A 12,809-nucleotide genomic window follows, 5' to 3' on the forward strand; every position below is an offset into this window, starting at 1 on the left:
TGTAAACTGAACTTGGCTCAGAAGTCGGTATGATGTGTTTTATATCATTTGTTATGTATTCTAGCTTGTGGCAGTCTTTAGTGATTCCTGTAATTCCTGCCATCTGTTCTGCGGGTTTCTACCTACTGCAATAAACTCTCCGCCGCTCCGCAGTAGTATCACCCTCGGTTCTTCTTCATGTTCAAAACTAAGTCCTTATTATTCATCTTGTGTGAGGCTCAGCATTACCTCAATTAGATGGGGACAGAGCAACAACTCAGCAAGATATAGAATTCACAGAAATCTAGAGTTTAGGAATTTACAAATCCCTTTGCAAATGCAGAGTTGAAAATTATTTCAATTTGACAGTTTCAGTTCCTTTCACACTATTTCCTTGCTAATTCTTTTCCTGTATTTTGTTCTGTGGGGATATCCTATAAAACCATGGTGCAGCAACACTTAGAGGCATATTTATCAAGGGTTGAATTTCGAATTTGAAAAACTTTGAAATTCGAATTCAAAAAGACCAACTGAAATTAACTCAAACTTTTTTTTTTGGCCGAATAGGTCCGTTTTTGATAAAATAGGTCCATATTCGGCTAAATTCGAATTGTACAAATCGGAGTAATAGTGCACTCGATCAAATTCGAATCAAAGCTTTTCCCAAAAAAAAATTCGATTTTTCAAAGTCCACTAATTGACTCCAGTTCTAGGAGGTCCCCCATAGGCTAAAACAGCAATTCCGAAGGTTTTAGCTGGCGAATGGTCGAAGTTGAATTTTTAAATATACATTACATGATAAATTTCAATATTCACATTTTTTCAATTTTGGAAAAAATTTGGACTATTCCCTAGTCGAAGTACACAAAAAATAGCTCGAAATTCGAATTTTTTTAATTTGAAAATTCACCTTGACCTTTAAGGTCAATACTGAACTGCCATGTTTTTCAGGAATGTGCCTGATGTGCTTAAAGAGGTACTGCCACCAGAAATTAAAACTTCATTTACATCTATCTTAACATTGTCTTTGCATGCTATTTACAATTTTGCCATAAAAGTATTTGCCTACTACTTTTACATTACTTATCTGTTTCCCCATGTTCCTCTATGAGGGGCAGCGATATTTGTAACTGTTATTTGTTACATACAGTATGTTGTTACTTTGTGACCACTGCTCCAAACATTTGGGTAATGAGGGAAGAATGCTGCTGTGCTCTTGGTTCTCCACCTGCTCGAAACCAACTGACAGGTAGCTTTCAGGCTTACCCTTAAGCCCCTCACTTGGGGTTTCTAACAGCCAATCACTACCCAGGAAAAGGTGGACAAGCTCATATAAGTCATAGCCTACTTCTCTACTCAACTCTCTTGGTCACTGGGCTCCATGATTGGGTCCTGTGGAATCCTGGGGCATTAGTACAGGACATGTCACGCCCCTGGCAAGATAAATTGAATTGGCGTGCAGCTCACAGTATTGCACTGCACCCTGCTATTCAGCATATAACCCATTAATTCCACTAGCACAGAGGGGCTTGAACACCACCATATGTACAACACTATGGAATATTGATAGAATGTATATATAATTACAGTATATCATTAGTGATGGGCGGATATATTCGCCAGGCGCGAATTCGCAGCGAATTTGCGTGATTTGCCGCCAGCGAATAAATTCGTTAAAGCCCGCAAATTTTTTTTGGACATTTTGCGAATTTTTCGCCGTTTTGCGAATTTTGCGCGAAATTCGGGAATTTTTCAGCGAAGCGAAACGGCGCAAATTCGCCCATCACTATATATCATAAAAGGGGCAATTAGACTGTTATATAATGTAAGCTTCTTGTAAATATATTATAAGCACCTCACTGCAAGTGTTCCTGCAAGTTCCTACCTGAAGGTTGTATAACTAGGAAACACATTTCTATTGCTGCATAAAGATGTTTTAGTTTAATTGCAGTTTTATGTTATTTTTATTAATATATCCAAACCCAAAACAGAAACTTCTCATTTCAGTCACTACGGTCATAGGGGGAAATATAATAAAATTCACAAAGAGAACAAATTTGTGGAAAAAAAATTGCATGTCGCAATGTAATATTCTTCATTCGGCATTGTGAACCTTTAACACCTGCTTGAAGGTGGCGTAAGCGTTTGGAGCAAATGTAACAACATTTTCATTAAGAAGTTTTATCACGTACACTGCAGCCTATTGCAAACTATAAAATTCTCAATCGCTATCCTCTTGTCGTGTAGGGGCAAAGTGTTCACAAAGGAAAAATGTTTCACTTTGTGAACATTTATTTGCATTGTGAATAAATTGGGAATGGTTTTGCATTAACGGACAATATTACATTCCCCCATTAGGGGGAAATGTAAGAAAATTCACATAGAGTGAAACTTTGCAAATACAAATATGCCTGTGACAATGTAATACTATTTGTTAGACTTTTATGGTATTGCAAATCTTGTGAAAACTATACCCCCAAACAATGTAGGTCTCTATAAAAACAGCTCAAATGTAAAATCCTGCTTCATGTAAATAAACCATTTTCATAATAATATACTTTGTAGTATGTAGTATGTGCCATTGGGTAATCATAAATAGAAAATTGCCATTTTAAAAAATAAGGGCCGTCCCCTGGGATCGTACAATTCACTGTGCACACAAACATACCAACCAAACTATACTTCTTAGGTCACATGAGTAGGCTTGGGCGAATTTGATTCGTTTCGCTTTGCCCAAAATTAGCCGCCAGCAAAATGTCGCCGACGCTAATTAAAGTCTACGCACATTGAAATTTTTTTGGCGCACGTCATTTTTTTTTTGACGCGCGATGCCATACATGTCTATGGGCGTAATTTTTGCAGCAAAACAAGGTGAAAAAATTCACCCCGCCCTACACATGAGCCAATTAACAGACAGAGTTCTGTCTTTTGCTTCCTCACTTCTTCCTGTTACAGTTAGAGTTGCAGTATTTCTGGTCAGGTGATCTCTGAGGCAGTACAGATAGAGTCACGAAATGGGGGCTCAAGGCAAGAGATGCTCAAGAAGTGAGGAAGTGTAAAAGGGCAAGATTTACTTAAATATATTGACCAGTTTGGTAAGATTCCTTAATATGCCACTTAATATGATATAAACTATCTGTTGCTTAAGTGTTTTTTGGGGGTATAGTTTTCCTTTAATTGTGAACCTTTAACACCTGCTCTGCAGTTTCATGAAATATTTTGTTGCAAAAATGGTTTGCGATAGTGAAATTTTATTACATACACTGCAAACATTCGCAATAGCAATTTGGTCACAAACTTTGCAAGGAAGTTGTTGTGGGCTTTAATCAGACAAAAAATGGAGCAGCGTTTCTTTATAAGGAGCCGTTTGAGGTGACTCTTGCAATGCCGTCCCCCACCACTTACTTCGGAGGGGCTTATCATGTCCTGCTCCCTAAATCCAGAACAAGTGCTAGGCTCCCGGTCACAGCTCTGCCTCCACCTGCAGCAGCCACTTTTGGCCTCGGGAGGAGACCTCAGCTACTCAGATGCTTAAAAAGAGAGGGGCCAAGCAAGTGTTCTGGACAGGCAAAGGGGCACGGCCGTAATTGAGGTTTTGGACGGAAGGCAGCAGTTCAAGGAGGAGACAGAAAGTGTAGTCAGGCAGGCTGGGGTCGGTACAGGCAGAGTTCAAGCAAGGTCAGACAGGCAGTGGTTGATTCAGGCAGAGTTCAAGCAAGTTCAGGCCGGGGTCGGTACAGGCAGCATTCAGAGAATAGTCAGGCAGGCAAGGGTAAATACCGGTAGAATGCAGAATCGTCAGGCAGGAAAGTGTCAGAATTGGCAGAATTCAGAATAGTCAGGCAGGCATGGATCAAAACTGGAATCAAAACAGACAGGAATAGTACCCAGATACTAAACAAGTTGGACTTACAACAGGCAATGAGTTTGAAAGCCCCTTTAAATATTCAACATTTTGGGCCGGAGGCACGGCTGGCAACCCTGCCGACCCACTAGACCACCAGGGTAGAGTCCTGTAGTGGGTCGGTACCCACAAAAACCTGCGGTACCTTGCGGGTTGAAGTTCTGGGTGCGGGTAAAGACACAGGTCGGCGGTTCTGCGGGTCGGGCCGCGGGTCTAATCAATAGCGATGTTTACTTCTTTTCTCTGGTCACGGCTACTTCCGATGATGTCACTTCCGGTTTACAATAAAAGCACTTCCTGTTTTACTCCTTTTTTTCTGATTGTGGCTACTTCCGATGATGTCACTTCCGGTTTACAATGACAGCACTTCCTGATTCTTGATGTGCAGCGGGTCCAGGTTATGGATAAGGTACTTGCGGGTGGTTCCAAGCGGGTAAGAATGCGTGTTGATGGTCCGGGTTGCAGATTGCAGGTTGCGGGTATGGGTCCCAAAAAATGGACCCGCGCAGGACTCTACACCAGGGTGAGCATTCGTTACAGGGCTCATCACCAGTGCAGAGAGTGCAATTGCCAAACCTTACTCCCCCCTTAAATCAGGAAACCTAACTCCAAATCATTTTTGCATTAAAGTGCAATTTTGTTCTTTCTGCATCCAATACTTTTATAATATTCTCAAACCTTCATCGGTATATTTGTCTAGAGATGATGACTATACAGTATGTATTTTTAATAGACATGTATTATACTTATGCAATTGCAATACATAAAAAGCAATGCATATGCTGCAAACTATGTATGTATAAATAGTGCTAAATGATATCCATTTAGATTTTTATCATAAGAAATAGTATTCTCACTTCTATAGAATAGAAAATTCGAAGTCAACTAGTATAAAAGAACTTGGCATGTGCTTTTATATAATCATTGAATTTCAAGGGAAAAAAAATATTCTCTTACATTTAAATTTTTCTGATGATTTTTGTTATTCCTTACTTATCCTTTGGAGCCCTATTCTGCAGGCTTGAGTAGAAACAACTACAATCCTAAGCGTTGCCAAACTTGCCATTGTATATGTAGATGCAGATTATTCTTTTGGGATAAGTTAAATTACTTTGACATACTTGGTTATCATTTGTGCATGGGCATTTATTTATACAAGGTCTCCAGCCTCAGAGTAGACCCGTTGGCCACCAAATATAGTCCACGAAAGTAAATCAGATATTATCATGTGCCAATACATGTTAATCCTCTTAGAAATTTACAATTAGGGAACCCATGACTTACTAATTATTTTTCAGCATGTTTTGAGCTTTCCCTCATTCAAATAATAACAGGGCCAAATTTTGCTCCAGTTCTAGTAACCTATAGCAACCAGTTGATCTGAGACTGCAGACCAGTAAATGATAGGTGCTCATTGATTGCATACACCAATAATTATATTTCCCATTTTACACTCATTTTCACCACTCTGGTTATAAAATTATACATCAGTAGTACAGGTATGGGACCTGTTATCCAGAATGTTAAGGACCTGGGGTTTTCCAGATAATGGATCTTTCCATAATTTGAATCTTCATACCTTAAGCCTGCTATAAAATAATTTAAACATGAAATAAATCCAATGGGCTGGTTTTGCTTCCAATAAGGATAAATGATATCTTAAATTGGATCAAGTACAAGCTACTGTTTTATTAAAACAGAGAAAAAGGAAATAATCCAAATTTAAAAATGTTTAGGATAAAACGGAGTCTATGGGAGATGGCCATCCCGCAATTCGGAACTTTCTATATAATGGGTTTCCGGATAACGGATTGCATACCTGTACAATGCAATGCATGATTTTGTGCCTGGCTACAGAACCACAATGTGGATGAAGTAATTTTAAAATTATTTTCCAGTACACAAAGATAATTGAGGAAGTGCGAATAAAACCCATTTCAGCCCGTGCCAAAGCAAGCATTCCCGTCACAGAAGGTATAGTTGAAGTCAAACATAAAGGCAGATGGAGGCAGGTGTGTGACCATGGCTGGACTCTCCAAAACAGCCGAGTCCTGTGTGGCATGCTGGGATTTCCTGGAGAGACAAAACCCAATGAACAGTTTTACAGGTAACATTACATTTATAATGTATTAATTCAAAACCTTTAAAAGTTATTGTTTGGTAAATAAAAAACAAGGCCACTGCTTTAGTATTTCACAAAGTTGAACCTGCCACAGTTCTGTCTGAAGTGTCAAAATGTACATAATTGTTTATGCAAATATGGCTAACATTTTCGGATTTGGGATTAGGGCTGCCATCACTAGTTTTAGCAGGACCCTCCCCCAGGGGCCCCATTTAATACTGCTGGGATTTACTTATAAGATGTATTTGTATTGCTCTTAGAATATTGCCATCAAAGGTGTTTGCACATGTGTATTCAATATGTATAAACAGGTATGGGACCTGTTATTCAGAATGCTCTGGACCTGGGGTTTTCCGGATAATGGATCTTTCCGCAATTTGGATCTTCATACCTCAAGTCTACTAAAAAATCATGTAAACATTTAAAAAACCCAATAGGCTGGTTTTGCTTCCAATGAGGATTAATAATATCTTAGTTGGGATAGAGTACAGGCTACTGTTTTATTATTATAAAGAAAAAGAAGAATTTTTAAAAATTTGGATTATTTGATTAAGAGATAGTCTATGGGAGACAACCTTTTAATAATTCGGAGCTTTCTGGATAATTGGTTTCCGGATAACGGATCCCATAGATATGTGTCTATTTACTTCTGTTAACCTAAAAGGTAAATTATTGATTATTAGTGAAGATGGCATGGAACTAGATGGAGTTCAGCTTGCACTTTAAAAGTCTCAATGGGCTTTGCTATATCACACAGAATTACACAGGGTGAGAGAGACAGGACATTTAGGGCCATTCAGTAATTTTGTGTGTGTGTGACTGGAAATCACATGCTTATTACTAGTTTAAAATAACACACAGAATAGCATAGTTCAGACTTCAAGCCACGTTTGTTGTCCACAGTTGTGGAAACCCATTATCAGAGGCTAGGCCTAATTACATGTAGTGAATACACAAGAAAATGATGTGGTCTGGAAGATGTTATAGTTCTTCTATAGTATAGTTTAAAGAAACCACATTTTTTTAGCACTAAGGGGGAAATGTAATAAAATTTGCAAAGAGAACAAATTTGCAAAAAAAAAAAAAAAATTGCATGTCGCAATGTAATATTCTTCTGTAGGCTATTATTGCATTGCGAATCCTTATTAAGCAGTGGGAACCTTTAATACCTGCTTGAAGGTGACAAACGTTAAGCAAACATCATTTTTTCATTAAAGGGCACCTGTTGGGCAAAAATGTTATCCCCAACCAAAGGTTCAGGCTAATCGAGCCTGCACTCCGGTTAGGGGTAACAGTAGTTTTTGTTTTAAAAAAAAATTGTCCCTCACCAGTGCTACGACACTCACACCAGGAGGAAGCTCTATGTTGGGGCGCACGCATTCGCATAATGAGCAAGTAATAATAATGAGCATTATGTGCATGTGCGTGACATCAGAAGTGCATTTGCACGTGACATCAGAAGCACATTTGCGTGTCATGTCAGAATTGCATGGACTTTGACTGGGCTCCCTCCCAGTTCGGGTGTCCTACCACTAGCGGGGGGGCAATTTTTTTAATAAAAACTACTGTTGCCCCCAACCAGAGTGCAGGCTCTTATTAGCCCACACCTTTGGTTGGGGATAACATTTTAGCCCAACAGGTGCCCTTTAAGAAGTTTTATTACATACAATGTGCACTATCGCAAATGATAAACATTGTTTTTTACTTTACACGTATGGTCCTGTGGATTTCCTGGAGGCTGCCTCTGAGAATATTGTAGAAGAAGTACAGTTTGCACTCAATGCTTCCCTTCCATTGCAACCTAGGTACATGATTCTTCTACCCACCCCTAGTTTAACCCTGGTCTAGGCTATAACATGTGTAATAAAAACCAGTAGTATTTATTTGTAGACAAAAACACAGGAAACAATTGTCTTGTATAGTACAATGCAAGATGTACATAAACAGGTTGATTATATGACAAAAAAAAAAAAAAAAAAAATATATATATATATATATATATATATATATATATATATTTTTTTTTTTTTTTTTTTTCTGTCCATGGATCACAGTGTGATCCATGGACAGAAAATACCCCTGTACATTAAAGTTTCAAAATGGATTCAGGTTTTTGTGACACAAACCGAGTCATTTCAAGGTAAAGTCTGTTTTGTGTCTGAAAATAGCCATATTTTTTTTTCTAAGAAAAACATATTGATGTGATTTCCCTTTGCTACTGACACCAGCATTCTGCCAAAATGTAAATTGTCAGTCATTAGCCTTTCATAAGGAAACCTTATGGCAGCTCTTGTCAGTGATCTGCCCCCTTTTGCCACCTTACAATCATTTTATCTTCCTGTTGTGCACATTATTTTTTCATTCACAGGTATTAGATTTACCGTGCACAATAACCGGTGAGACAAAAGATAATATGATATCAGAGGGTAAGCTGATGGGATAGCAAGGAAAGTGAGCAAGTGTGCAATTTATACTATTTTCTTCCGTGAAGGTGAAGCAGGTAATGGCCAGCAGGGGGCATGCCCTAGAGAAAATTACAATTGCCAGGAAAAGACTGAATTGACTAGGGAGTAGTCACTTCAGTTAAAGAGGTTTAAGTCCTATCAGTATTGCAATTCATTGGGGAGCAAAACTACATGTTGTCAAATATACTATACTATATGCTCAAGCAGAATCCAAGCTGTCTTGCCTCCATGGAGGATCAGTACAGGGTGTCCTTACATTTATAGCACTGGCTGTCACATGGAAAAAAAAGAAGAGCATAGCTAAGGCAAACAAATCAACAGGCCTGTATTTCAGCCTTGGGTGACCCAAGACCTGCAGGAGTATGCATTCCAAGTACTCCTTAGATTACGGCTGGGTGGCATGCCTCCCCTAAATCTTGCTGCCCTATGTCTGGGCCTTTGTGGCCTTACCACAAATCCAGGCCTGCGAATGAACTGAAATTTTAAAATTAGGGTTGCCACTTTACCTCCCAACTAATTCAGGATGGGGAGGCGGGGCCATGATGTAGCTGGGGTGGGACATGACAGTGTATCAATCACAGGGAATGCATCCGGGTTTTCCTAATACGGAAAACCGGGCAGGCAGCTTTGACCCGAACAGCCAAGGGTGTCCACTGAGGCAAGTAGCTAAAAGCATCACAAGCAAAATTTCTACAAATATTTTCATGGCAAAGACACAAATCTAGGTGCAGAGGAAATAATATGTGTCATAACTCTGAGCCAATGTGGCCATCTTTATCCACTTTACAAGCAAATCATGTCTTGAGCACACACATATTAGCAGGTGAGTCAGTGCATCAGATGCAATGGTCAGTAACCATAGTTTTTCCTACTTACACACTTGCATTGACTCACACACTTGTACTTACAGTCTCAGACTAGTGAGAAACAACTGATCTGCTGGAACCCACTCACTTTTGCCTCTTCATTGACCGCACAGTGTTGGCCTGGGTGCATACACACACACACAGCAGATGTTGGAAACATGGATTTGTGCTGAAAACCATTCTGTGTATATTTATCCAGGCTAAAACAGTGCCCTCTCATTGCAGAGACATAAGTAAGTGGGTTGAAGCCAATAAACATCACGTGTGGCACTAGCCTGAGATGGAGACACATGTGAAAGAAAAAACCTGCATTATTCAGAGAAGACATTCATTTGATCCTTTACACACTAGTGGTGCTGGGAGCTCCAGTAGTGGTTCAGACACAGGCAGAGGGGGATGTTTTGGTTTGGGAAGTTTAATTACAGCTATAAACTCAATTAGTTGTTTCATAGTCAAATGGCACTTCATGTAGCACATACAGTGCAGTGACAATCGGATATGTGATGCTCCAGAATAGAGTTTCAGTGCCAATGTCATGTACATTGTCTCCATGTTGTAATAGGGCCAGCTCTGTTTATAAAAGACCTAAATACCTCAGTGTAAAAACAGGGTCTCAATTCAATAAAGAATCCCCCAGAACACAGTGCAGAATAATTTTTATAACAAATCCTAAAACACACCAGAATTAATAAAGTGCCAATAACAATGGTACCAGTTCCATTAATAATGCCCCTAGAAGACAAGGCTGGATAGATACACAGTGGCAGTTGTAAAGCTGATACATGTGATCAAATCACATGGGAGAATAAATAGGGTGTGGGTCCTGCCAGCAATGTACATGGGCTTTACTCAATCAGGGACTCAGGCAAATGCACAAACACACTCATATACACACACACACATATACACACTCATACACATACACGCATATACACACACACATAAAGGCTTATAATACACAAGAGCCATGAATATCTTGTAAATTATATCCTTATACATGGTGAATATGTACTATTGTAAAATATATATGTACTATTGTAAAATATTGTGTTTATAACTGTCATCAGTTATAAACACAATATTTTACAATAGGGGGTACTTTATTCACTATATAAAGGCACTGCAACAAAAGCACATGTAACAGGCACAGTTGTAGAGTAGAGAGATTGTGACAATACTTGGCAAACACACTCAATAATACACAATTCATTAGGCAGCAGCACAAATATATCTGGGTCAGGTCCAAACACACAAATGTATAATCAGATACACTAAAACACACACATGTACATGGCAGACCAAATCCAGGATTCGGTTTGGGATTCGGCCTTTTTCAGCAGGATTTGGATTCAGCCAAATCCTTCTGTCCGGCCGAACTGAATTTGCATTTGCAAATTAGGGGCGGGGAGGGAAATCGCGTGACTTATAGTAACAAAACAAGGAGGTTCAGATTCTGTATTTGGCCAAATCTTTCGCAAAGGATTCCAGGGTTCAGCTGAATCCAAAATGGTGGATTCAGTGCTTACCTGGTGCTATTACCTTATTCCAAGCCTACTGCTGCCTGCTCAAACTGCTTATCTTTCCCTCAGTCTAAGTCCTGATACAGCTGCACAGGGATTGGCTAGGATGCAGAGTGAATCCTTCCAGTCTATCCAATCGTGTACAGCTGTAAAGTGATTGGCTATACTGCTGGGTCAATCCCTCTAGCCTACCCAATCGGTGTACACTTGTACCAGGACTTAAACACTGAGATCGTATCTACAGGCAGTGGCTTGAAACAGCTTCAGTTCAGGTCAGAGACTCCAAGGGGGGCAAGTAACCTCCCTTGCCCCTATTTGTGGACGCCCATGCGAACAGCCTTTCAAAAAACCGGGCTGTCCAGGTGAAAACCAGACAGGTGGCAACCTATGTGATTTAAATCACATTCACCCATGAGAATCATCAGTGCTAGTGCAACACCTACAGTAGTTGCTTCCCAAAAGCAGGTTTAAATATGGACAGCTGGGAAAAAAAAGTAATTTGATATAATTGTCTTATTTTTTCCCTAATTAACATGACCTTAATAAATTCCCCCAGAATAATTTTTTCTCAGTTGGTAGTACTATTTTAGGGCATGGAATATACACTTCCAGCACCAATTATTTTCATTGCTATTGTCGTACAATGCACCATGCCAGGCAAAATAATACATTTAATAAGAGAAGGCCCTGGCATATAAAGCAGTCTGGATCTTGTAAGGTTCTATATAATTACTGTAGTCCATCAAGGGCTGATAACATGCTATTGATTGGGTCATTGACCTTCTAACATCTATTAATAACATAACTCTTACTGCACACTCTAGTGCTGTATAGGATTATTATATCAACATTCATTTTCTGCCATTTAGGTTGATTTTTCTGCTATAATGTAAAAAGAGAGAGGTAATGAGAACATTTTTACTTTCAGTACACAACATGGTATTGTATTGCAATACAATAAGGTATCATTCAGTTTGATGACAGCTCTGTACCAGCCCGTTGCTTTCAGTCGATACTTGACCTTTTTTGTTGAGTGGCATTTAATAAATATGAAATATATCAGTTCTGGATTAGAAATCTATGATTAAAAGGAAAGCAGCAGCAAGCCTGTCATTTACAGGAGGTAGTTACATGCACCCTATATGTTTTCCTATAATCACATGTATTTCTTTGCACTTAAACTGTAGGCTAGCATTTCCTGGCTTAAAGGAATTGTTCAGTATAAAAATAAAAACTGGGTAAATAGATAGGCCAGGGGTCAGCAACCTTTACTATCAAAAGAACCATTTTGCCCGCTCTTCCACTAAAGAAAAATATTCTGGAGCCGCAAAACATAACACAGCTTATAAACTTTTAAAGGTTTCAACCTTTTTTTAATTTTAACTGTTACAACAACAGAATACAAGAAACAAAAATGCAGTGTGTATGTGTAGGCCTACATTGAAATAAATGAAACACTGAATAGCCCTATTAAATGCTAGTGTTCTCATCTGTTTAATGTGACTTCTGTTTCTGAAGCTCCATGCTGATTTTCCCTATGTCAGATTTGACTTTGATCTTCACACAGGACTGTAGGCTCTCATTTCTTAAGTGGGACTGATATTTGGATTTTATGAAGTTCATGTTCGAGAAAACTTGCTCGCATATGTTGAGCCAAAGATGGACAGCTTAGCTTACAGCGATCGCACACTCAAGAAGCCGCTAGCAGATGTGAGGGCTTTATAGATGACAAAGCCATAAGACGGCAAAGCCACAAGACCGAGCCGCAGCAAGGAGGATAAAGAGCCACATGAGGCTCCGGAGCCGCAGGTTGCAGACCCCTGAGATAGGCTGTACAAAATAAAAAATGTTTCTAATATAGTTAGTTAGACAAAAATGTAATGTATAAAGGCTGAAGTGTTCTTCAAATGTGCCACATAAACTAAAATGGTCATCACTGCAAAAGTTTAATCA

The 12,809-nt window shown here is 39.2% G+C and overlaps 1 protein-coding gene across 1 annotated transcript in view; it reads left to right on the forward strand.

Moving 5' to 3' along the window:
• The window catches only part of loxl4.S (lysyl oxidase like 4 S homeolog), a 57,517-nt gene that overhangs the window by 7,802 nt on the left and 36,906 nt on the right, over positions 1-12,809 (forward strand). Inside the window, exon 3 of the mRNA XM_041571027.1 lies at positions 5,782-5,990. Coding sequence (XP_041426961.1) covers positions 5,782-5,990 — 209 coding nt within the window. The remainder of the gene's footprint in view (positions 1-5,781; positions 5,991-12,809) is intronic.

The sequence above is a fragment of the Xenopus laevis genome, chromosome 7S, assembly GCF_017654675.1.
Source record: "Xenopus laevis strain J_2021 chromosome 7S, Xenopus_laevis_v10.1, whole genome shotgun sequence".
Taxonomy (NCBI): domain Eukaryota; kingdom Metazoa; phylum Chordata; class Amphibia; order Anura; family Pipidae; genus Xenopus; species Xenopus laevis.